Source organism: Zootermopsis nevadensis, unplaced genomic scaffold (genome assembly GCF_977971745.1).
Source record: "Zootermopsis nevadensis isolate Lab colony 2312 unplaced genomic scaffold, Znev_1.0 Znev_ptg000029l, whole genome shotgun sequence".
NCBI classification, from domain to species: Eukaryota; Metazoa; Arthropoda; class Insecta; order Blattodea; family Termopsidae; genus Zootermopsis; species Zootermopsis nevadensis.
In genome coordinates, this window is record NW_028259161.1 from 6,322,544 (window position 1) to 6,347,388 (window position 24,845).

The 24,845-nt window shown below is 36.3% G+C and overlaps 3 protein-coding genes across 8 annotated transcripts in view; 2 read left to right on the plus strand and 1 right to left on the minus strand.

Moving 5' to 3' along the window:
* The window catches only part of LOC110836161 (uncharacterized), a 312,398-nt gene that overhangs the window by 179,659 nt on the left and 107,894 nt on the right, over positions 1–24,845 (minus strand). The gene's annotated exons all lie outside the window — the stretch shown is intronic.
* On the plus strand, positions 1,222–11,018 carry LOC110836166 (myrosinase 1). Of its 2 annotated transcripts, none has more exons than XM_087358013.1 (11): positions 1,222–1,491; positions 2,008–2,141; positions 3,308–3,442; positions 3,805–3,900; positions 4,504–4,684; positions 5,855–5,952; positions 6,543–6,690; positions 6,826–6,974; positions 8,058–8,195; positions 9,258–9,364; positions 10,067–11,018. In XM_087358013.1, the coding sequence occupies exons 1-11, from the start codon at positions 1,338–1,340 to the stop codon at positions 10,224–10,226; spliced, it is 1,500 nt and encodes a 499-aa protein (XP_087214139.1). In that variant the 5' UTR covers positions 1,222–1,337; the 3' UTR covers positions 10,227–11,018. The 2 variants fall into 2 exon arrangements, with proteins under 2 accessions (XP_087214139.1, XP_021932743.2); XM_022077051.2 differs by having other exon boundaries at positions 1,223–1,491; positions 3,805–3,927.
* Positions 14,217–23,607, plus strand: LOC147872252 (myrosinase 1-like). Its single transcript, XM_087358062.1, has 11 exons — positions 14,217–14,493; positions 15,167–15,300; positions 16,512–16,646; positions 17,213–17,335; positions 19,164–19,356; positions 19,817–19,914; positions 20,065–20,212; positions 21,438–21,589; positions 22,257–22,394; positions 22,897–23,003; positions 23,180–23,607. The coding sequence occupies exons 1-11, from the start codon at positions 14,289–14,291 to the stop codon at positions 23,346–23,348; spliced, it is 1,602 nt and encodes a 533-aa protein (XP_087214188.1). The 5' UTR covers positions 14,217–14,288; the 3' UTR covers positions 23,349–23,607.

The window sequence follows — 24,845 nt, forward strand, 5'->3', positions numbered from 1 at the left end:
TATATATACTTTTATCTGCGTATTTTATACATGTTATATATAATAAAAAATATATACTGATAATAATGTATAAAATGCACTTTTTATCTGCCGGAGCTGATGTTCTAGTTATGACAGGTCCCAAGTCGTCATTTATCCGTCCAAGTAGGAGATTCATTCGGTTCCCCCAGCACAGGACATCCATCACACTCACGCTGTCTGTTGGCACGGGTTCAAACCTCATTTCACACATCCGCGCTTTCGGCTGCCCGATTCCATCCCTTAAGATTTCTCTAAATCCCAGCCAGTGTTACCTGACTGTAAGAGGCGGAATTCAACTCTAGATCAATGCTGGTGAAAAAAGCTCCATCTATAAGAGATCGTCCCTGCTAATAAGACAGTGCGTTTTTTCCCCAGAAGGTTCATAAAACGAACACTTAAAGGAGATGTCGTGTTCGCGTGTTCGTACGTTTCCGCTCCTAAACGATAAAACAGATTTCGACGTTCATATCATAATTTAACCGAGGAGCTCATTTATATCTGTTAGTGTTTTTTTTGACTAAACATTTCAGAGCCCCACATTCAACAACCTCAGAATATGGTAAGGCCCTCGTTTTTGAAGTTCCGGTGATAAGAAATTTAAATTTAACATTACGTTGTAGGCCTCAGCAACTCACAGATAACACCTATTTTAATAAATATCCAACATTTTATTTAAAGCTACGTAGATACCACAAATATTATTTCGGACGTGACGAAACCACATTGCTACTTTCAATTATTTGCAACGAAAGTATCATAAAATAAATGAACAAAGGCAACCCTTTATCAGTATAAATTCTTATGAACCATCTTCAGATCACGAAGTTAGACCAATAAATGATCTGATTCGACCTCAACATTTGATCGGTCCAGCAGTCTCCTTCCAACTGTCCTGTTCTATAGAAGTTATTTAGGGTGTCTAGCGTTTTTTCACAATCCGAATATGATATAACCAGTGTTGTCTGTGCTTTAGTACCTTAATTTTTGATTGGATCCATGCCAAAGTTCTTTTAAAATAGCCCTATGAAATCAATGTAGCTCTACTTTTTTCGTGTTTGTCAAGCCAATTTACCACGCTACTTTCGACATTGAACGTATGAAACATGACAAAGTTTCCGTTACTAATTTATCAGAAACAGGATTTTTTTTACGTATTATCATTTGACATGTTGTCAGGTCTTACACAAATACAGTATGTCATATGCAAGCAATAACACTGCTGTCTCGAATGCGTTCTGTTTCTTGTGTTACTTCGATTAGGAGAGGTGTAGGTATAGAGAACCAGTTCGACAGCACAGAATTAACACAGCATAAGAATGCTATCGTGCAAAATACAGTGCTTTACAATCTTAAACATCGTAATAATAGTTATGGCGCGAAATAATTCTAAAAACTATACTTTTCCAAAAGATTTCATTTTTGGTGCAGCGACATCAGCTTATCAGATTGAAGGAGCATGGAATGTTGATGGTAAGTGGATTGTTAACATATTGGACTAATATTTAATCCTGATTGTGGGCTTAAAATAAGCTAACATAATTTTTTTCCTACTCTACTCATAACTTTTAAGTTCCATTTCAATAGATGTGTTCACATAGTTGTGTTTAGTTTAATGACGTTCTCAGTAGCTGAGACCACAGATCGTCGAATGATTAATAAATTACTTGGAAAAGCTATGGAAGGCCTAATTTATGGTACTATCCCAGAATTTGCCTTGACGGACTGAGGACTCGAAGAATACCCCTCAGATAACCTATCTCCGGGATAAGATTTGAAGCCGTGACCTCCCAAAAATGTAACAGGAGTGTTAAACACTCAGCCGTGAAGTTCGTATAACAAAAAATACAACTATGTACGTAGAATAACCAGCTACTTGATCACCGACCCTTGCTATTCTGTGTATGAGGGACACACTTGAACATAGACGACATTTAAATTCGGTTTTGTGATTGTAATTTCTGAAAGTATTTTTTTTTAATTTTGCAGGAAAGGGTCAGAGTATATGGGACACATTTACGCACACACATCCTGACCGAATTTCTGATGGGTCGAATGGAGATGATGCTGCCAAATCATACTTCAAATATAAGGAAGACGTCAGAGCTTTAAAAGAAATGGGGGTAAAACAACAAATAATTAACCCGTACCACCAACTGTATCACCAGGCCTGTTCTAAAACCTCTATGTGCACTCTTTATTGCACTAAGGTTACCTAAATTATATTATTTTTGCATAGTTTTGTAAAAGGTTTTCCAAATGCTCATGTTGATCTTGTGTTGTGGGATAGCACAGAACAGACGTGGGTTGTACTGACAAAATTTTCCGAAATAACTACTGCTTCCATCTTCGATGTCTACATGGTTACTTCAATCAAAGCATGATCAAAAGTAGTGCCGAACTCCATGAAAGCCTGAAACCACGTACTTTTCTAAATTTAAGTTTCAAACATAAAACAAATACAGTGGACGTAGATTTATTGTGATTATTCTCTACAAAAAATAAATCTGGGTTTGGTAACATTCGTTTACCGTAACCACAGATTATTATAGAAGTGCAAAGTGCATCCTAATAATGGATTCGAAGAATGGGACCAATTATTCTAAAAGCGAACACCACGACACATTTTCACACAATGCTAATAAGCACTGTTCCGATATACAACGTGTCCCATGATAAACCGCTTAATATCTAAACGAAAATAATATGATTTCTATCTTTATATGCCAAGCCAATGGAGAAACTTACTTGGCTAAATGTCTACTTGACCAGTATTCGATTCCCAGTAGGGACACATTTCTCTCTCCGTCACAGCATCCAGATTGGATCTGCGGTTCACATAGGCTCTTATGTAGTGGGCAGAGAATGCTAGTTCTTTGAGGGCAAAGCGACCGATCGCGAAGCTAACCACTCACCTTCACTTCGTGCTTTGTTTTAAAATGTGTGGAATTGTACATCCTCTACCTAATAGGTCGTCATGACGCGCTATTCAACCAAGAGCATGAACGACTTTACATTAATTTCAATGTAAATAACGAGGGCATAATGCCAGAAGGGCGTATTAACAAAACAGCTTGCTTACAGGCGACCAAGTTCTTACACTTATTATTTTGACAGATGTTCATAATTAGTGTTCATACGCCAAAATGCAGTTGCATTACGCCCTTCTGGGATGGCATATATCCAATTATTTTATGTAGTCAGACAAATAATCTCCAATTATGCAAAATGGTGATACGCCCTACTGGAATAATGCCCTTGATATAATTTGTCAATAATATTTTCTCAGATGCAGTTCTACCGTTTCTCCATTTCTTGGTCTCGCATCATGCCTCAGGGACTTCCAAATAACATCAACCAAAAAGGCATCGACTATTACAATAGACTCATCGATGAAGTGATTAATAACGGCTTGAAGCCTGTGGTAAGAGTGGTAACAAAGTACACGACCAGATTTAATGTTTAATAACTCAGCATTTTGCCAGCACATTGCATTTGTAAATTTAATTTGGTTAAAAGTATATAAAGAGATTTCTTTTTGGCTGAATTAAATAACTTATCTTTGTAACGGAGATTCGTTGTATTTTTCTCGCGGTAAGAAATAAATTCTAAATATTATTTAAATTAAAATTCACTCGCATTAACGTTCAATAACGTTGTATTTTAACCAAATCTGCCTATTAACATTTATCTTATGGTTCATTATTTCAAAGTAAAATTAATATAATTTTCGAAAGGAAGGAAAATAGATTGGATATTACATTTAATAACGTATCGTACCTCCAGGTGACCATGTTCCACTGGGATCTTCCGCAATACCTACAAGACCTGGGAGGGTTTGCCAGTGACGTCATTATAATATATTTCGAAGCATATGCTGAGGTACTTTTTGAAAATTTTGGCGACAGAGTAAGTAATTTACTTCTAGAGAATAATTTTCCAGCAACCCTAAGTCTGAAATAAAAATTGTAATATTAGTAGCTACTCGCGTCTACAGCGAAACGCTGAAGCACGTGTAACTTTACACAGAAATGGAACATAAAAGCACTAAGATTATATCGCAGTGAAAGCACACAACTTAAGTGGCGGTAGCTTGTTATGCTTAATCGTAGTCATTTAAGCTGATGGTTTTAAGTATGGGGAACAATACGCCCCAAAAATAAAAATAAAGGGTTACATTGTACCTTATTTCAAAACGTCATTTCTGAACGTAATTTTACTCCAAAACAAAGGTAAATTAAGTGGCGTTTAGTTGTTTAATGCACACATATATTGAGGTAGTGCTGTGTTTCCATACCAAGTTCTTGAAAGAAGACCAACACGAAACATTCGAAAGCAATGAACATTCATCCTGCAAATCTTTATTGCCTACAGGAACAGTGGGCCCAATTTATAATGCATATTTACCTACAGCTTGGAAACTATATCAGTTTTACATTTAAAATTAGATTTATTCTCGACAGCGTTTATTTAATACGTTTCTAGGTACACATGTGGACCACAATTAACGAACCTTATAATCATGCATTTGGTTATGAAGTCATGACTTTAGCACCTGGTTTAAACACTACTGGAGTTGGTATATACTTGGCAGCACACAACATGATCAAGGCCCACGCAAGAGTTTATCATCTATATGACAAGCACTATCGCGCCAAACAGAAAGGTGAGCCTGACTTCCATAGTGTTAGCCTCTGTCTGCTAAAAACTTTTTCACAACGGAGCAGTAATGTCTCATTTAGGTAATAGCCGGCCTTTGATCTAATTCCTAATGCGTCGTAGTGCCTGGAGATATTATCTGGGAAAAGTCGTCGACTATCAAATCAGTCGCGTGTTCTTGGCAATGTTCCTTTCCCATATCCTTTCGTACTTACGGTTCGAGAGAGTCACTACAGTTATAAAGATGCAAACCTAAACTTCATTCTAGATATGCACGGAGCCCATGTAAACAAATGCAAGTCAAGAAGAGTGCGTATTTAGAAACGCAGATCACATCGTGCCGATGGTCCCGCGCATTCAATGACGCATAATTGCAATCCTACTGTTGAAACCCATTATTCGAACACCTTGTTACGCATCAATGGCCTGGAATCGCATTTGTGTTAAGAATGACCTAAGACGCAAAGACGACCTGGAACAACTTTACCGCGAGAATAACCTAGGATCACAGTGCAACGATGACTTACGTGATGCTGCGTAAAAAATACCTTTGGAATGCCAGCGTACTGCAAAGAATGCATATTTATAATCATGTTTAACCCCATAAAATCTCTCGTTCGACATTTTTTTCCACCGGAGATAGTTTAACACTCCCTGAAGACAGGAGCAAATCCAGCTTCCGAAATGTAGTGTTTTGTTTGTAGAACGTAGGACGATGGATAAAGTCCAAAAAACTATCGATACGAACTGCGGACATATTGATCTATTGTAAATTCACGAAATGTCTGACTTTGAAACCCAAAATTTATGTTTCATTTAAGATTAGGATACAATGCATATCCAACATATTACGACATAATTTCCAGTAAGTTCTATGAAGTTGTAACATGCCTGAAGAATGTATACTGTGCGTGATTAACAAAGAAATTTAAAAACAATAGGTATCTTCTCTCTTCCATTAACTTTACTAACATGTTTGATTGTAACTAACTTCGGAATGTCTTTGTAACAAACATTTAATTTCGGAGTAAGCCTATGTGTAAAACTTGAAGTTTAAAATTGTACTGATACAGTGTTAATTAATTGGGTGAAAATATAAATAGCACAGAGAAAACACTAAGTGCGTAAATTTAATGAGATCTACCAGTGTTAGTAGATACCAACATTTAAATTTCAGGCAAAATATCCCTCAATCTGTCCGTTCAATGGAGCGTGCCAGAACATAAGAACTCAACGGATGATAAAGAAGCCACCAAAGCAGAACTGGAGTTTACAGTAAGTTACTACTATCACATAACTGAGACAGTACCATTGCCGTTACCAACACTTTCAAATTATCTTTTCCAAAATAAGGGTACACAAATTACAAAACAATTTATCAGTGTACCCATCTCCCCTTTCAAAGTACATAGTCGTTTTCCGGTCAAGAAATTCCCCAATTTTATAATCTATGAAGGTTTACTACCACGTTACTATGGCCCTATTCCATGGCCTTGTTCCATCTTTAACTTAGTATAACCCTTCATAAAATATTAGCCATATTTTCGGTGTTAAAAATCAAATTTTGTTTCAAATCATCTGAAATGCATACAAATGCAAAAATGTTCTCGCTAACATTAACAAGACATACCTCCCTCCGGAGTACTGCTATAAACAATACAGAAGGTATGTTGTTACATATCCACTAGTTTTAGCAGCCCAATTTAATTGAACTGAGAATGAAGAAATCTGAAATTTGGTAAACTTCTATTGGACTACACGCCAGAAGACAATCATCATACTCGCCGCCGTGGAAACCTAAAATCTCACCAGTGCAGTTTATTAATATTACCTTATAATTACATTCATAAACCGCTTTGTTCCAGCTCGGGTGGTATGCCCATCCAATATACAGTAAAGAGGGTGATTACCCGCAAATAATGAAAGACAGAATCAGAAATCTCAGTCTGGCAGAAGGATTTCCTACCTCTCGCCTACCTTCCTTCACCTCGGAAGAGATCGTATACGTAAAAGGTAACTAAACAAAGCCAATTGAATTCCTCCGCGTTTCGTTTGTCTGGAACACTTGAAACGACTAGTGATAATAATAGTTGTTATACTGACGTGTTCCCACAGCAACTGTGTAATATTTGCGAAAATGTCTTTTAGGAACTGCCGATTACTTTGCCTTGAATCAGTACGGTTCATATCTGATTGCTAAAGGAGACACTGGAGCCAATCCTTCATATTTCAGGGATAAGGGTACATTAATTGAACCCGATAACTGGCCTAAATCTGAAACTTCAACGTGGGAATCGGTAAGAGTTCTGTGCGTTATTTCATTATTATACTCTGTGTTTGTAGGTACGTACTTCGAATATAGAGCATCTGAAAAGAGGCATTTGAGGCAAAAGTATTACACTGTCTAGCAAGCTTTCCTTCTTCCTAAGGGATAGTTAAAATAGTTTAATGCTTGCTTTCAACAAATATTTCGAAACAAATCGTAAATTTCTCAAAGCATATTGTAATATTAGCTATTATAGCTACCAAATACACTCATAATTTGTCGTATGTCTTCCAAATCAACTTTGTACAAACCGTAATTCCCTAAAAAGACGAACAATTCAGAGGATACAGTGAATATAATATTTTAAAATGTTCCTGTCTTTTAAGAGAGCGTAAGTCAGAAATAACAAATGTAAAGGAAACACTATTTGTTTAAAATGACTGCTGGAATGGAACGGAAACAAACTGCTTGATTAATGCGTCAATCAAAAGTTTACATCAATAAATTTCCAACATAAATAACAGAGAATGATTGGTATAAAAATAGGTTTCTATTTTTGGCTTGACGAAATACTGGCCAACAAAAATTCATTCAGCTGTGCAAAACCAGTTTAAGAAAAATGGCGAGGTGAACTGACCCAAAACTAAATTAAGTGTGCATTTACTGAACTGCAGTGAATGGAAGAGTGAAATGCAAGACTCCACATAAATAGGGCACATGTTTCAGGGTGTATTACAAAAATATATAAAATTATCATTTACGTATTATGCTTTATTCTACCTGCCACGGTGGTCTAGCGGTTAGAACGCTGGCCTTGTAATCCTGGGGTCTCGGGTTCGATTCCCGGCGGTGCCCGAATTTATAACTTGTGTTGGGCAAGGCCGTGGTCTAGGCAACACGGAGTTTTCCTCCGGGGGCTTCCCCGGTTTTTCCGTGGCATCATAACAATTACTCCATTCACACACAGAAGAAGGCAATGGCAAACCACTTCTGGATCATCTGCCAAGAACGTATATGAACAGGTCCCAGTCCGAGAAAAGGATGGAAGGATCCTGTTCATATGGACCTGTCGCCAGACAGAACACTACAAATAAAAAAAAATGCTTTGTTCTAGGTAACACCGAAGGGAATAAGAAATATAATAAAATGGATCAAGGAGCAATATGGCGAAGAATTGGAAATTTTAATAACAGAAAACGGGTTTGCTGATAATGGAGAATTAAATGATATAATAAGAATTAATTATCTGGCTGTAAGTGCACGACATATCTGTTTATGTTTAATTATAAACAGTACATTCGTACTTTAAACTATTAAATGCGCATATTTTCAATTTATTTGAAGGAACTTCAAGTTTATTCGCACGCACACAAATATACATTATCAGGGAGTCGTAATTATTATGATAATATAAGAATGACTCTCTGTCACCTCTGTAATTTTACAGAAAGGCACTGAAAATGCTCTTACAAATTAAATAGAGATCGACTAGCGAAAAATGTTATTTAATTCTCACATATGTGTCACCTGCTGAGAGACTGTGTAATATATTAGGAAGGGTTTGATAGGAAGCGACCCCAAAAACCAATTTCTTTATAAGATTAGAGGAAGGGAGAAAAATCTTTAGAAAAGTAAAGGCAGAATTTACAGTCTCCTGACCGAGAGTCGAACCGAATACCTTTCACAGCAGTTTCGCTTTTAAAATTTAAAGTTTAAAATTAGTGTATAATGAATACAACACTTCCGTCATGTTTTGAGTAAAATTTAGTTACAGGCTTTCCCCCGCTTCATTTGTTAGTATCACATGAAGGCAAAATATAAATCTTGAACACTTTGTGATCCCATAAAAATCTAATTCTTACCTTTACCCTAACAATTTCCGAATAAGCAAAGACGGCCAAAAAATCACACATGAAGGACACAGTAAGAGAAATAATCGAAATATCATAAAACTGAGGCCTGTGCCTTGATGATTAATCCCATTGACAATACGATAATAAAATTGAATACGTAATTTTTATTTGAAGATGATTGTCTTATATAATGTATAGTCGTATAGCCTTGTAGAAGTTTCAGAAGTGCTCCACCATATCTCTCACTGCTCTGATGATGGAGACGGCAAGCACTTCTGAAACGTCGGTATAAACGTCTACGTGGTGAAACATCCAAGAAATCAGTCATCTTCATACTCGCCACCGTGAGAACCTAAAATCTCATCTATTTTTTTTTATTTATTAGTGTTATCTACACCCAAGATGCTTCAACCTAAACAAACTGCTATAAGATTTAAATAAAATAATATTTCTTTTTCCAGACATACATGATCGAGGTACTGAAGGCGATACACTTTGACAAATGCAAAGTGATTGGCTATACAGTTTGGAGCCTTATTGATAACTTAGAATGGTCCAATGGCTACTCGTAAGTTTTTTCAGACATTTAAGTAAGAGGATTAAAGTAATATGTAAACTCAGAGGTGTAGGGAGGATACAGATATAGCTCCCCGCATTAACTTCGGCACTTAATGTAGGTGAATAGTCAGCTTCACGCCCCGCCCGATTTACCTCTGACGAAAGAAGCACGGTACCCACTAGACAGGAGGCTGGATGGATACGAAAGCCGATCTGAACGAAGTGAAGGAGAGAAAACGTTTGCCCTGTTGGGATTCGAACTGCATCTTCCAGCAGTGGCAAGGGCAATTTCTAACACAAAAGGGAGCCGACTGTTTCACAGCCCAGTTCATCCAGTAGTTTTTAGCAATTAAAATATACAAGAATATTTATTGAATGTTAGATATGAAAGGAATCTTTCATGTTATTTTCCATCCAATTCACTTAGAGGAAGAAGGCAATTTTCAGCTTGGATATAAGGACGGTTGTGAATTAATTATGTTTTAAGGACAATTAACAAAATGTATTTCTCTGCGGAGGTAGAAGTACCATACAATATTATCAGATAAATTAAACTTTTAGAACATTAAACTATTCCCTTTGCATTCTTAAGAAACAGCAAAGAATAAGTATTAAATTTGGTTTAGTTGTTCATTAAACAGCGCATAAAACATGGAGAGGAAGATTAATTCGAAAACAAAACAGTAATTTGTGAATTTAATTCTCTTCTCAGGTCGAAATTCGGTTTGTACCACGTGGATTTTAACGATCCTGACAGAAAACGCACACCCAAACAGTCTGCTCACTTCATGAGAAACGTTACCGAAACGAGGCAGATACCTTACAATTACGGCATCATCGACAGAGAACTCGATGAAGAGGAAGGGTTGTAATACCGTAAAAGGCGTTGATAATGGATGTCACATTAATACTCTTTAAAATATTATAAAACACTGACGACCATAAATTCCTATTTACGTTCTATCACATTAGCTTTCTGTTTTACTCGATGCATTGGCTATTAGCCATAACACTAACAAGGTTTTAATTAAAATACACCTGAACTTTCACTTGTAGGCCTACGTTTTGAGTATTGGTCTCAGCCAATAACGTTATTGCACAGAATGTTCAGAAACAAACGTAACAGACTAAACATATGTAAGATTTGAGGTTTTCACAGCGGTGACTATGAAGATTTCTGTCTTCTGGGTTGTTGCGCTGTGTAGTCTGGTCGATGTTTACCAACTTTTCATCGCCCTGATGACGGAGGCAGTATGACCTCTGAAACGTTGGTTAACATCGACCAGACTACACAGCGCAACAACCCAGAAGACAGAAATCTTCACCCAATTCATTAAAATTACTTAATAACATTCATTTTAAAAAATACTAAAATTAAAAAAATTGTACTTTGTATAAAGTGTAGGCATAAAGATTCTGTATTTGGGTAAAATTCTGAGACTAATATTTATGATGCACTGAAGTAAAGCCGTGTGTTTTACCAACTGTGCATGTCAGCTGTTTTTGTAGTTATTAGTTAATATTTTACTCCTTTCTATACTAACACTTTAAAAAGAACATCTTAGAGCATAAAATGTACCATTCCTCAACAAGGTAAATAATTTGCAAATCTAATAATTAATTATGTTGTTATAAAAATAATAATAAACAATTTTTGTCACGTATTTGTGTGTTTTATTTAAAGACGCTTTCAGTAACTCATGCTATAAGCGTTGGATGATACGTTGGTTAATAAGTAACGTATTGGGAATTATTTGGAAGAAAACGGTCGTGGTACAATTTAAGGTACTATCCCGGAATTTTTGTGGAGAGACTGGGAAAATCCAGAAAAATCTGAATCAAGATAGCCAGTCTTCGGCCAGAGGTTTGAATCGGGGAACTTCCAAATACGAAGCAGCAGTCCGTTGTATGTTTGATATTTGTCATGTTCATTACTCAGCGTCTAACATCACCTGGGGTGACCTTCAGTGAAGAAGGGAACACGTTTTCGTAGTATTCATGCAGCCTACTTTCCTCTACATGCTGCAACCCATCTGGTGAAGCTAGCAGTAACTACATACGTACAATGAAAACGCGTATAATTTACCCTAGTACAAGAAGTTAAATTTTATGGTTATAACTTCAAAGTTTCCAGATTCGTAAACTATTCCATACAGTATTTATAATCAACCGTGTATCGGTTAATACATGGCAGACCACAATGATTCAATAGTTACAGCCATTGTGCTTTGAACTGCAAAAGAAATTTCGTGTGGTCTTCATGCTGTTTTACATTCAACAACAACAACAACAACAAAATTCTCGAGTCACCACATCGCACTTGGTAAATGAAGTTGAAACTTTTCATAGAAACAACCACTTTAGAATGTATAACAAATCCGACAGCAGTTAAATCAACTTGTATCACTAGTTACTGATTTATCAAGCTAATAAAACACATGTAGAAGGCATAGGATATTATGGAATAACTAGCAGATTTTAACCTTAAAATAGCATCGTATAAGCTTACCCATTTCGTCGTGTTGTCGTCTTCTTACAACAGACATAACCTTTATTCCGCTGCACGTGTAAAAACAAAACCCTGAATTATATGAACCGAGCTGCAACACACACAGATCAAGTGTCCACTACTGCACGCTTGAAGCAGCTGCAAAACGTGCACAGGCCAGGGGGTAGAGAGGAGAGAGGGGCTGCGAGTTCAGAAGCTCGTCACTGACAAACTCACCATGCCTCATAGCTGGTGCATGCATTCGTCAAATTACGCTACTCGTTTGTAGTATATAATTCTCAGCTTATCAATTCACTTTTCTCAAATTAGTTACTCCATTTGAAAAGTGCAAACATTTTACTGCAATAAGCCAAGCTATTGTAAATGTCTTTCGTCATGCAGATCTCACGGATAAACCTAAGGTTTAAAATCAGAACGTAGTGAGTCTGTGTCTAGAAAATAAATAAATCAACAAAGTTAGCACTAGGTGGCTCTGAAATATGTTCACAATAAATTTTTCTCTCATAACCTGTCAGAAAGAAAAAAACAGAGCAACGCGATAATAATGCAGGCAGTAAGCTCCTCTGAAACGTCGGTTTATATCTGCCAGGCTACACGGCGCAACATTCAAGAAGACAGCCATCTTTGTACGCATTCTAAATCATTAAATTCTGCCAAGTGCACGTTCATGTTTTACAGTCTGGTAAAGTCTACAAAATTGAGAAGAAAATATGTTTTAGTCGGCCAAAAAAGGCTTACAGTAAGACCAAAACTTAAGACGGGTAGCAACAAAATATTTACCATAATTACTATCGAAATTTATGATATTCTTAACCACCCATTAAAAAGTTTAACCACCCCTCACACCCAGGGTTTTCATAGACTTTTTGAAACAGGTAAGGTCATTACAATGCTCGCATTAGTTGAACCGTGTCCTCCGCAAATTCAATCCAGTTTATATATATAAATTCAATTCCTTTGAGTTATATATCTTTAATAGTATCCTTCTACGCGTTTGTAAATCCATCACTTGTCTCTTTCCATTGGACGTTCTAACACAATTTTGAATTTTACTCCATACACTCTATACGGTTTGCTCATCGTTCTTAATCACCGTACCAGTTACGAATTATGTCGCAATGTTTAATGTCGTTGAACACTGAAAATATAACGTCATAGTAACAATATCTATGAACACCAAATGAGATTCGTGGCACATAAAATGCTCTGTAACTGAAATTACAACGACACTTTTAACACCGCGAAAATTAATCATTTGTAACTACTTCGTGAAAACTACATCCAACGACTGAAACCTTAAACTTAATCTATTTTATAACGTGCACGTTAAACGAGATCGTGATGCTTCGTATACGAAGAACCACACACGTCAGAGAATGACTTATGCCGGTGCATAAAAAATTTAAATTCGTAAGATTTCAGGGTCAATTTTTGGGATAGACTACCTCGCTAATAGTTCAGATGTGCTTAATTAGGCATCTCACCATGAATACTTGTAAGGGAGTACGTTAACCTCAGTACTAGATGAAGGCTAGTGACCAGGAAAACCCTCAGTCTGATTTACTCCCGGAGAAATAAATGTCAAAGATGCCAATTGAAAATGAGTGTGGATGTGTCACAGAAGCGATCTGGATGTGGTGGCGAAAAGAGAAACATCCTTGTCTGAAACAAAAACCCCAGCTGTCCAGCCCACATTCTAATCACAACATTAGCTGACCTAGTCCAAGTCCCATTTATGAACGCCATGGAATAAATAATACACATGTGTACATTAGACACAAAAAGCAGCCCTTTATCGTCGATATAAGTTTGGCTGTAAACGTTTTATAACATAGATGGTGGTATCCAAGGTTTCCCGCGAGAATGCGAAGACAATTGTGTATCACATCTTGGTGAAAACTCAAAACCTTTTACTCTGTGTCTTCTCAAAGACAGTGGTTGAATCTACAGCGATGGAGTCACTCAGTTACCAGAGACCCGTCTATGATCTTAGCAGAGTTGAAATTCAGTCTTTTTAAGTGGTAGATCCAACAAGAACAAACCCTTACTTCCAAATTTTGAAGAAAATTATGTATTACGACGACAATGATGGATAGAAAATGCCTTGGTCGATATTCGAGCCAAAAACCTTCGATTTAGTAACCAGGTACAGGCACATGTAAAGACTGTAATATCCGTTAGGTCGAAGGAGTTCCGTGTCACACGTGTTGTATGTAATATGTTACAGGTAATATAACAAGAACGTTTTAAAGAGTTTTGCATGATTCTTTGACAGCTGAGTCAGGCACAACAAATGCAACGTGAATATAAACAGCAGCGCAAAATCACACATCACGGATACCGGCCTATATATGGGCCGAACTTATAATGAGATTTCAGAGCTGCAACCAACTGGAGCAGAGGTTACATCGCAGCAGTTGCAGCTATGACGAAGTTAGTTTCGTTGGCAGCATTGCTGCTGGTAATGGTAACAATTACTGTGGGGGCAGAATTCAATTACATCTACCCTGAAGACAGTGAAATTGATAAAGAAGACGATCATTACCTGTATAATTTCACGTTGCCCAGCGATCTTAAGATCGGCGTAGGTTCAGCTGCATATCAGTATGAAGGAGCCTGGAACGAAGGAGGTAGGTGATCTGTTTTCAGTTTCGTGCTAACAATATGTAAGAAAATTTGACTTGAAATATGTAGCTTAAAGACTTAAAGAAATCTACATGTTAAAATCATAAATCCCAAAATTAATTTTGAAAAATATTACAAAACAAATTCTTTGTTAAACATTTTCAGTTACACAGCTGTAGAATAAGCCTCTACTTTTATGGATAGTGAAGGGTCATTATAATCTTAACTAAAACTTGGTTTATGGACTTATTCTGAGCCAGTTCATATCATCAACTCTAGTTACCTAAGATACATTTCAATACAATCCTTCCGTCTACATATAAAACCAGGTATGCCAAATAATTTCCTCCAATAGTATGAGTACCAAAACTCTATGTTGAAAGTTTTATATTTTACAAAAAAGCAATTACATTTTTAAAAGTTCCTTTCTCAGGGCAACGTCTGATAAAAGTAACAAATTACTTCTTATAGAATTATTTTCCGAGTAAAATTAAAACCCTTCATTAATACAATAATTACTAGAGAAACCCATAACGAAACAAAAATAATCGATGCTGTATTTTCTCAACAGTTGGCACAGGAATGCAAAATGTATCAGCGGTTAGTTATCAGAAACCAGTGGATCATAATTCATTGTATTATTTGTAGAAAATATCTTAAAATAATGTTTTATTTCAGGTAAAGGTGAAAGTATATGGGATAGATTCACCCATACACACCCTGGAGCCATTGCAGACAGAAAGAATGGAGACGTAGCTACAGATTTTTACCACAAATACAAGGATGATATTAAAAGAATTAAGGAGTTGGGGGTAAGACATCAATAACTATATCAGACAAGATACGGCCTGCTAGAACTTTGACATGATTTCTTTGGAAGATACAATATAAAATACTCTAGCCGTCGCAGATATTACCATTTTTCGACGTTGCCTGGGTCATGTCAATTTCCAGGCTTATTCGGAGGCCTCTCAGATAATTACAGCTATATTTGCAAGTTTAGAAGTTCTTAACCCAAGACTGCACCGACTATTTAAGCCTGTAAAATAATGTTAAAATTCTTAAAGGGTCTTAACGGAGAGGTCGAAACTTAAAGTCTAAAGTTTGTTTAACAAAAAAAATTATGAACAAATATAAAATCCCACAGTAATTTTTACGTACTAGTCCTATACACTGTGTGTAATATACAGAGTAATTCAAAGCACTTGTATAATACTTAAGAAGGTTGTTGTAGAGAACATTTGGAGCAAAAATGTAAATATTTTTTTTTAGATTCACAGTTACCGAGAGACGACGTTTCTAATTTGAAATTGTCTTGTATTAGTGTGACCATTTGACGAGGGCTGCGAGCAAAGAATTCGAAAAAGTGCTGATACTTGAAGCTGTTATCACACTCAAACAGTATTATCGATCACAGGTCCAAACCACACGAAAAGAAAAGAACTCAAAAATAAATAAATTGAAATGACGATTGAACGATGATATAAAGGAAAGAATTTGCCTTCTATCTCTCCTTCTTTATTTCATAAGCTAGAACAACTTAGTTACTATGACTAGCAATAAATTCGACGATCGGAGTTCGATTCTCCAGCAGTGAGAGTAATTTTTCTCTTTTACATCACGCCCAACCCGGCTTCAGAACCCACTCTGCCTCGTGTAGCTGGACTTCGTCCTACGCGGTACAGCGCCCCCTGAGTGTGCAGCTGGTCAATTATTTTCATCCAGTACCTAAGTTTAGAACCCATTGCTCTATGCCTCCAGTCCCTACGCCTTTGCAGTGCCACGCCAAATCACAGGGACATTGTTTGTCGAAAAGTGTGATTACAGTAATTCTGGAGGTACTAGTAACACAGATTTGACCATGACAGGCGAAAAACTGTATAGGTGGAAGGTGTAAAATTTGTAACATGAGAGAGAAATATTAAATCAGTCGATTTCTACGCTTTAATAATATTTATGATGTAAGATTTCATCACAGAGACCTATTCTTCATTGAAATAAGAAATTTGTGTTTTTATTCCAGCTCGACACATTCCGCCTCTCCATTGCGTGGACTCGTATCATGCCATCTGGCACAATCAGCAGCCTGAATCAGCAGGGGATCGACTTCTATAACAACGTCATCAACGAGCTCATTAAATATGGCATCACACCCATGGTGAAGTTCTCGGAAATATTCTTAGATTTCATAAATATTAAACGGAAAAAATGAATAGAAAGTTACAAATTTTCGATGTAATGTAGACAACATTTAGCAGCATGAACAGATCCGCTCTTACAGACAATTTATTTGCGAACGAAATTAATGAAATAACCAGAAACACAATTTAATTTATTCAGTTTGCGACGCATTTGTTGTGTATAAGATTGACTGCTACCTTTAGTCCGTAAACAGCTAAAAGTTAATCACAAGCAACGTCCGACATAAGGGCTGTCGTAATAATTGAAATCTGTGCCTCATTGTAACAAGTCGTTTGATTCGCCAGTCCACATATTTATTTGTAATATATTTGGCGCCGAGTATCTTCATGTTACAACTAATAAGAAGTGTGAAGATGGCTGTGACTGATAATGGGGGAAGAATATGACAAAATGGGTGTGCTTCAGTTCATAGCATTACCATAATATGTGCCCAGAAAAATAAACAGGGTGTATTACATTTCTTTGTTGTAGGAATCAGACATGATTTTCCTTACAAAACTACTTTTGATTCTGTTGTTACAGGTTACCATGTATCACTGGGATTTACCACAATATTTGCAGGATCTGGGAGGTTGGACTAATGAACTCATTGTCGACTATTTCGAAGATTATGCTGATGTTCTATATTCATACTATGGAGACAGAGTAAGTTCTAGGGATTTAGGTTTCACAGCGGCGGGTCCGAAAATGGCTGTCTTCTGGGTTGAAGCCAGAAGTTTACCAACGTCCAGTTACAGATGTTACTCATCGCTCTGACGATGGAGGCGGCAATGTTCTCTGAAACGTCGGTAAACTTCTACCATACCACACGGCGCTATTACCAAGAAGACAGCCATCTACAATGTAAGTTGTTCATAAAATGATTTATCAGAACTGATTGTTTTATCTTCACTTTCAAATTACCAGTGTTAGGTTTCTTTTGAGAAAAACTTTGAACCAAATTACTAACATTTAGTAACGTGTAAGAAATGTTTCCATGTCTTAATGTGGCCTACTTTAAAAATGACTTTACTATAATATTATAAACTTTATCCAACGTGCCACGAAAATTTCACAATGGTTTGAACATATATGTTGTCTTTATTAACACAGCCTTCTTGTACTGTCACTAAAACCGAGACGTTTACACGTTTTTCTGATTCAAAAACTTCATAGAGAAAACAACTGTCGATCGGCATTGCGTAATTGAAAATTCGCGTCTTACTTTTAGCCAAGGACACGATCTTTAAAATCTAAGGGATGAGTGTCCAGACACTCTGTATATACACACGCACACTAAATAGTGCATTAGTCCTAGAAAGGTGACAATTGTAAATGGATCATCTAACCACAAATTAAACCTCATCAGTACAGTTTACCAGCATTCTTCACACCAGTTTTCCACTAAATTAAAATCACAGACTCTTGGATAAAGGTCAGATATACAGACGAAAATATTTTTTTTCTAGATTTTCATGTTATGTACAGTCGCAAATAATATATAAAATATAGAATTTTTCGCATTGTGCTTACAAGGGCAGAATGTTCTTTCCGGCGAGATTCCGAATCGAAAATATTTTAGATTTCGACATGAAACTCCTGTCTCTGTGGCCACAGGACTGTCTTTCTTTTAGACACAGCATATACACTGAGCTGGTTAACTTAACACTCACACCCATGTTCGGGAGGTACCCGATTCGAAACTCCGCTAGAGACTATCTCCCTTACGTTTTATTAAAGTTTTCTCAATCCTTGACAAAGAACGCCCAGAAAGTACCTTTAATAAAGTACGTCGCTACAATTTCCTTCCATGCCTTCCGCATTATGTAATATATTACTTATACTACACAGCATAACCTATGATTTACACCTAGATAACCTAACACGTTTACAATAAGGTCGCAAAACAGGAAAATAGCCAAGGTCTTCCTATCTAGTCACAGTATTTCACTCAGGTCGTTTCATAAACACGGTGAAGGCAAACCGATAGAAATAGTAGAACTAAGGCCTTGGTAGCTCAAGGTAGTCTGTTTTTATTTTTATCAGGATGGACAATTATATGGAAATGGGTCAACTTGAATGTCACAGGTTTCAAGGACTTGAGTATGCCTACTAACCTAGTTCTTATGACGGTAAACAGGGGAATAAGAAATAGCAAATTAAATTGGCAGCTGGGAAATATTTAATATTTGTCTATTATGATACTGTTATTACTGCTATTAAGTTAATATTCAATTTTTGCAGAAAAAGTTTATGTAATTTACGTTACCTTAACCTAATATAAATTAATTCTTTTCAGGTTTAGATTTCCACATATCATTTTAAATTCAGTTATTTTTAACACTTTCATATATTGTTCGGCATGCAGTATTTTTAAAGCCCCTTTTAATAAAAACTTGTCACCTATTCATCGCATTGATATTTATAATAGAAAACCCTGATTCACCGACTCCTTGTACCCAGAATATTGAAACAGCCTTCAAACGTTTCATAGGTTAAGTGGTGGATAACAATAAATGAGCCAACTAAAGCCGTGGAAGGTTACAACGGGAACGTGACTGGGTCAGGTTACGCACCGAACGTTTCCTTGCCAGGTGTGGGGTCGTACCTGGCAGGACACACGATGCTTAAGGCGCATGCACGGGCCTATCACTTATACAACAATAAGTATCGGGAGCATCAGAAGGGTAAGCAACAAACAAATGCTGCCAAGTAAACGAGGGTCGAACTTCGGCTTCCTGCTTCAAAGTTAGACAATCCTATTCCACACTTTTCTCACTTAATTTTATTTAGTTTCTATACTAAGTACTAGAATAGTAATTCGCTTCTATACCATTTCCCAACTCGGATTCATAATCTCGGTTTTTTATTTAAAATCATAAAAGCTCAGCAACTGAAAAAAAACTTAAATCTTAATAAAGATACAAACACAGTCAACCACATTATAAGTTATAATGTCAATGACCCCACATTCTGCACAATTAAATTTAGAGTAAAAGATGAAGAGGATTTATTAAAAATTAATATCAGTATTTTAAAACAATAAGTAACACAACAATACCAAGCAGATTGTTACTTCTCTAGTTGTAAAAACTACTCACACGTTAAAACTGAAAACATTTCATACATGTAGTGTTTCCATTGTAGGTCAGATCTCCATTTCACTGGAGACCTTCTGGTACGAACCACTCGACATTAATTCGAGAAGTGACCGTAATGCAGCGGAACAAATTCTGGAGTTCAACGTAAGTGCAGCTGAATTCTGTGCGAAGTCATATTTTTATAACTTAAGTCCTATGTTATACCTAAACAACGAATTACTTTGAGTTGCCGATGCCTTCCTCAGTGGTACATAGGCCCCTACAACTAACTTTCCCATACTCATTACATTTCAGCTAGGCTGGTTTGCAGATCCAATCTACAGCGAGAAGGGTGACTACCCGGATATTATGAAGAGAAAAATTGCTGAAAATAGCAAGAAGGAAGGGTATCGAAGATCCCGTTTGCCAGAATTTTCCGAGGAGGAGGTTAACTACATCAGAGGTAAGTGAACATTTAACATACTCATCCACAGTTAAGGTTACAGTGCTAAGCCATTAAAATGAACAATTTACTAGTTAAATAGCATAGGTTAATATCAAAATGGCAGATGAAATAAAATATAAAACAAAATAGATGTGAATTTAAGACAATTTTCTGAGTTTTCTTTCGTACGTTAAACAGACCGTGTATGTTATCAAGAATTAAATACATTCTTTATTTTTGTGGAAAAAGCGGATAAGAAAATTAAAAATACTGTTCCACTTTCTCTCCGACCTACAATTCAGAAAATAAAATTTACGTAATCATATAGCCTGTGTGCGTCTATATCTTCGTGTTACGAGCCTACTTATTTTCATGGCTCTATGGAAATGGCAGGTTAAATATCATGCTTTAAAAGAAAAAATCTTCTTGCATATACTTTTAGACACTCTGTAGCGAATATTATTGTAAAAGGTTCCAGAATATGACCTCTACCATTTGTTATCTCCGTCTGAGAGTTTAGCACCACACAACACTAACTGACACCCATAACAAACTTGCTCGGTTCTTCATATGCTAAACCTAAGAAAAACTCAGATTTCATTTCATAAATTATCTAGCATTCCTTCATTTCAACAGAGTAAAATATTTTACATATCCTATATAACTTTTAAATAGTTCGTATTCTTGTATTGTAGCACCCTGTTGTGATAATTTGAAATTATAATTCCGAAATTCCGTCATTTATCACCCACCTTTAACACTGTTTATTTAATTATTGCACTGATTAATTACTTCAAGATTTTACCTGAGTTACTTTTTGAATTACGTGTTTCATCTGACACGCAGTCACTATCAGTTTTATTCTATACTGAAAACCGTGAAGCATTTTAACTTCCGCATGTTTCAACATTAAACGAAAAGGCCCTAGGCCATGAGAGATGTATAAAAAAGAGATGCTGCATCTGATAATTTTGGCAGACTCTTCTAAATATTAAGATGCGAGTAGTTTAAATTACGCAGCTAAATAGCCTACGAATCGACAGATGACGCAGCAGTCAAAAAGGCAACCGTTAAGACGCAGAGAATAAACCAATTAAATTATGCTGCATTTTAGGCAGGTCAGTGCGAATATCTGCCCAACATTTATTAGCATTAAAATCCGTAACATATGTAATTGGTCACATATCTCACTACTTTAAAAAAATAAATTAATTGTATCAGTAAAGTACCTTGCCGTCCACAGGAACTGCAGACTTCTTCGGTCTGAACCAGTATACGACAAATCTGGCAACTTTCAGAGAAGAAGGTCCGACTCCTTCGTATAAAAGGGACACGGGTGTCACATTGTCCGCACCTTCCTATTGGCCAGTATCTGAAACGACCAAGTGGGAAAAGGTAAGTTTCTAGTTATGACTATCTATCGAGTCCTTGTGCCATAATTTCTAACGAAGACACCAGTTTGTTAGTATATACAAATACTTTAAGATGACTGTCTTATGGGATGTAGAATCGTGAGGTCTGGTAGATATTGGTCGATGTTTCAGTGGAGTTACCTGCCTCCATAATCATGGTAAAGACTAAACTACAAAGTGCTGCATCCCAGAAGACTGCCAACTTCAAGCGTGTTATTGCGGCTGTAGTGTAATTCTTTAAATGACACCTAAGTTGGTACTTCAAAAGCCTAATCGCACAACTCCTGAAAATAGCAAACAGCCAAAAAGGGTTAGTAAAATATCAGTACTAATGACATGAAGCAGAGTTCTGCTCAACTGGCCAAGAAATTACCTCACATTGTAAGAGACGCGAAGGTTCGTTACCGTGTTCTCAAAAGCTCGCATCAGGTTTCCATTCTGAGTGAGTTTAAACAGAGTCCACATAACTCATTACACATACAAAATATTAATCAGGAGTAAGGGCTAAAGAATATTTGTTGTCTACCACCGATTTGTACAAAAGTTAACAGGTTTCCAAAGGTAAAAGTCAGACCCAAATTCAGTAGCGTCTGCACAATAATTTTATACAAAAACTAATTTTATTTGTACGCTGGTTGTTTACGTTTCAGGTCGCACCTAAGGGTTTGCGCAAAGTGCTGAATTATATCAAAGATCACTATGGCGATAAATGGGACGTGGTCATCACCGAAAATGGATTCATGGATGATGGAGCAACTACGGATACGAGTCGTGTAATCTATTTAGCTGTAAGTGAAAACAGTTCTCATATTTTCGTGTACCTTCATCTGATCATGCAATATGGAGATTTTAGCTAAATTACTTTAAAGTACGCAAGTTTATATAATTTCTGTATTTTAAAAAATGTGACGAGAGTTCTCTTCTTCAGTGACGACTGAACGACAAAGAAAACATTGCTCCGCTACAAAGTTCTGAAATTATTATACATAGAAAAACGTATATGGATGGACAACAATACTTATTGTTTCTGTGCCAAACCTCTTTGCATATTAAAATAAGACATAGTCTTTTTAAAATGTATATATTATAATTAATATATATAAACTTCGTGGAAAGTATAATTGAGGAAATATTAACATTACGGTCATATGTGCGACATAAGTTGTTAGAACCTCTGTTCTGTTTGTAATTTTTTCATAGTTTTAACTTATTTAATTGTAGCCACGATAAATATTAATACACATGAGAATGTAAGCCCAAGCTCTGAAGTAAAGTTATCGCATGTTGCAGACTTACATGATGGAAATGTGGAAAGCAATTTACATTGATGGCGTAAAAGTTGTTGGCTATGTAATCTGGAGTCTACTGGATAACTTGGAGTGGACAAGCGGCTACATGTAAGTATGGACACAGTAATATGCGATATGACATTCATATGCTATATATGTAAACCTACAATTAATACCTTTCACGCTATTTAAATACGGACACGATACTAAAACTATCTAAATAATTCTACTATAGCCATAACAAACACAATTCCGTGTACTAACACGTGTTGTTTTTATAACAGATCCAGAGCAGGAATTTTCCACGTGGACTTCAGTGATCCGGATAAAATTAGAACCCCAAAAGAATCGGCCGAATTCGTGAAGACAATCACTAGCACAAGGCAAATACCCATAAAGTATGCTCGCTATGGAAAGGAATTGAATAAAATAGAATTTAAAGACCCTTCCTAATAGAAAACTGATTCAACTAATAACGAGAATGGGCACTGAAATATGATTTACTTAAATACCAGTTTCAATCTATTATAGATTACTATGCTTACATGAAGTAACATTAGGGATATTACTGCACACGGTACAATCCTGTACGTATTGCCAGAGCTCCTATTACAAATGAGCACACACAATGCATCTACATAATAACTTCACGTTTCCATTCTTCTGTATCGTTCAAATTAAATTGTCCAAATAAATTGTTTGCTTGTTATAACGTCTAATCATAAGCCTATGCCCTTTCCAATTCATTTACATTCATCGTCCTATCATTCAATGTTACATAGTCTGAGATATCGACAGCGTTGCCAACAAACAAATTAAATTAATCGCACCTTTCAATAGAATAAATGTATGTGTTTCCGACTGCGTTCATTCATCAATTTTAACGTAACTGTTACTTCCCAGCTCCCGGCTGGAACTAAATGACTCACCGCCAAGCGCTACAAGGTTTTCCCGATACGAGTCAAGCACAGTTCCCTAAAAACCATATAATCGATTTTACTTTTTTATAGCAGTCCTGCCGGGAGACGCGAAGTAACAGCAGCATTTATCTTTACGCATAGAAAATACTTTTTAATTTCTTACTTGTTCTCATAGGCATATGAGAATGTCACAATTATTACAAACGTCACACAAGATACGATGATGTTATATAAATTTGGGTCCAAATTTTCGAATAATTTGTACACTCCACTGACATAAATACCTTATTAAAATGTCTCTTTTATGCAAAACGTCCGTCCACTATATCTTTAAATTCTGGCAGTGTCTATAAAACATAAATAAATAATCCACTTAGCAAGTGATTATCCAGCTAGCTTAACTTCTATCGTGTTAATAGAATAATAAATAACCTGTCAGCTAACTTTGTACCTTTTGCCATATCCATTACGTTGTCTGTGATCTGTTATGAAAGATTTCAAAAGAAATATCTTCCCGCGTCATAAAAAGAAATTAGATAATACAGTAAGTAGACGTAAAATTACAATAGAAAATTTTGTTCCCCGAGATGTCTATCTTCTGAATTAATTCAGATAAACGGACTGTTAAATACACTCACATGAATAAATGACACGGAGTTATAGCTGTCAAAGTCTAGATGATGGTAACTATTAGTAACTACAGGCTAAATTATCGTGTCTGATACATAAATGTCAAAGGTAATTAACTTTAGCCGATGAACGCGCGCATGTAGGTGACAAGGAGTTAATATAACATCTACAACTTACACCACGATCATGTATCGTACCCTGCAGTTACTACGGTATGTTCTGGAACTAATTAAGTTTCAAGTCAGCTACTTACTAGCGCTAAAGGATTATACATAGCGTTCTCTTACGTCGATGGAAACATTTTCCCTTTCTAATTATGTATATAAGAAAATTGGAACGAAATTTGCCGCCACCGCTCATCAAATGAGGCGGATCTAACTGAACTGTTATAGCAGAATTA

What these genes read in the sequence shown, in the direction of transcription:
- LOC147872252 (XM_087358062.1), top strand. Translation starts at nt 14,289, where the DNA reads ATGACGAAGTTAGTTTCGTTGGCAGCATTGCTGCTGGTAATGGTAACA. An exon ending in ATTCATACTATGGAGACAGA is followed by an intron (nt 17,336 to 19,163) that starts GTAAGTTCTAGG and finishes AACGTTTCATAG; the next exon opens with GTTAAGTGGTGGATAACAAT. An exon ending in GAGTGGACAAGCGGCTACAT is followed by an intron (nt 23,004 to 23,179) that starts GTAAGTATGGAC and finishes TTTTTATAACAG; the next exon opens with ATCCAGAGCAGGAATTTTCC.
- LOC110836166 (XM_022077051.2), top strand. Translation starts at nt 1,338, where the DNA reads ATGCTATCGTGCAAAATACAGTGCTTTACAATCTTAAACATCGTAATA. An exon ending in ATAACGGCTTGAAGCCTGTG is followed by an intron (nt 3,443 to 3,804) that starts GTAAGAGTGGTA and finishes TCGTACCTCCAG; the next exon opens with GTGACCATGTTCCACTGGGA. An exon ending in AAACTTCAACGTGGGAATCG is followed by an intron (nt 6,975 to 8,057) that starts GTAAGAGTTCTG and finishes GCTTTGTTCTAG; the next exon opens with GTAACACCGAAGGGAATAAG.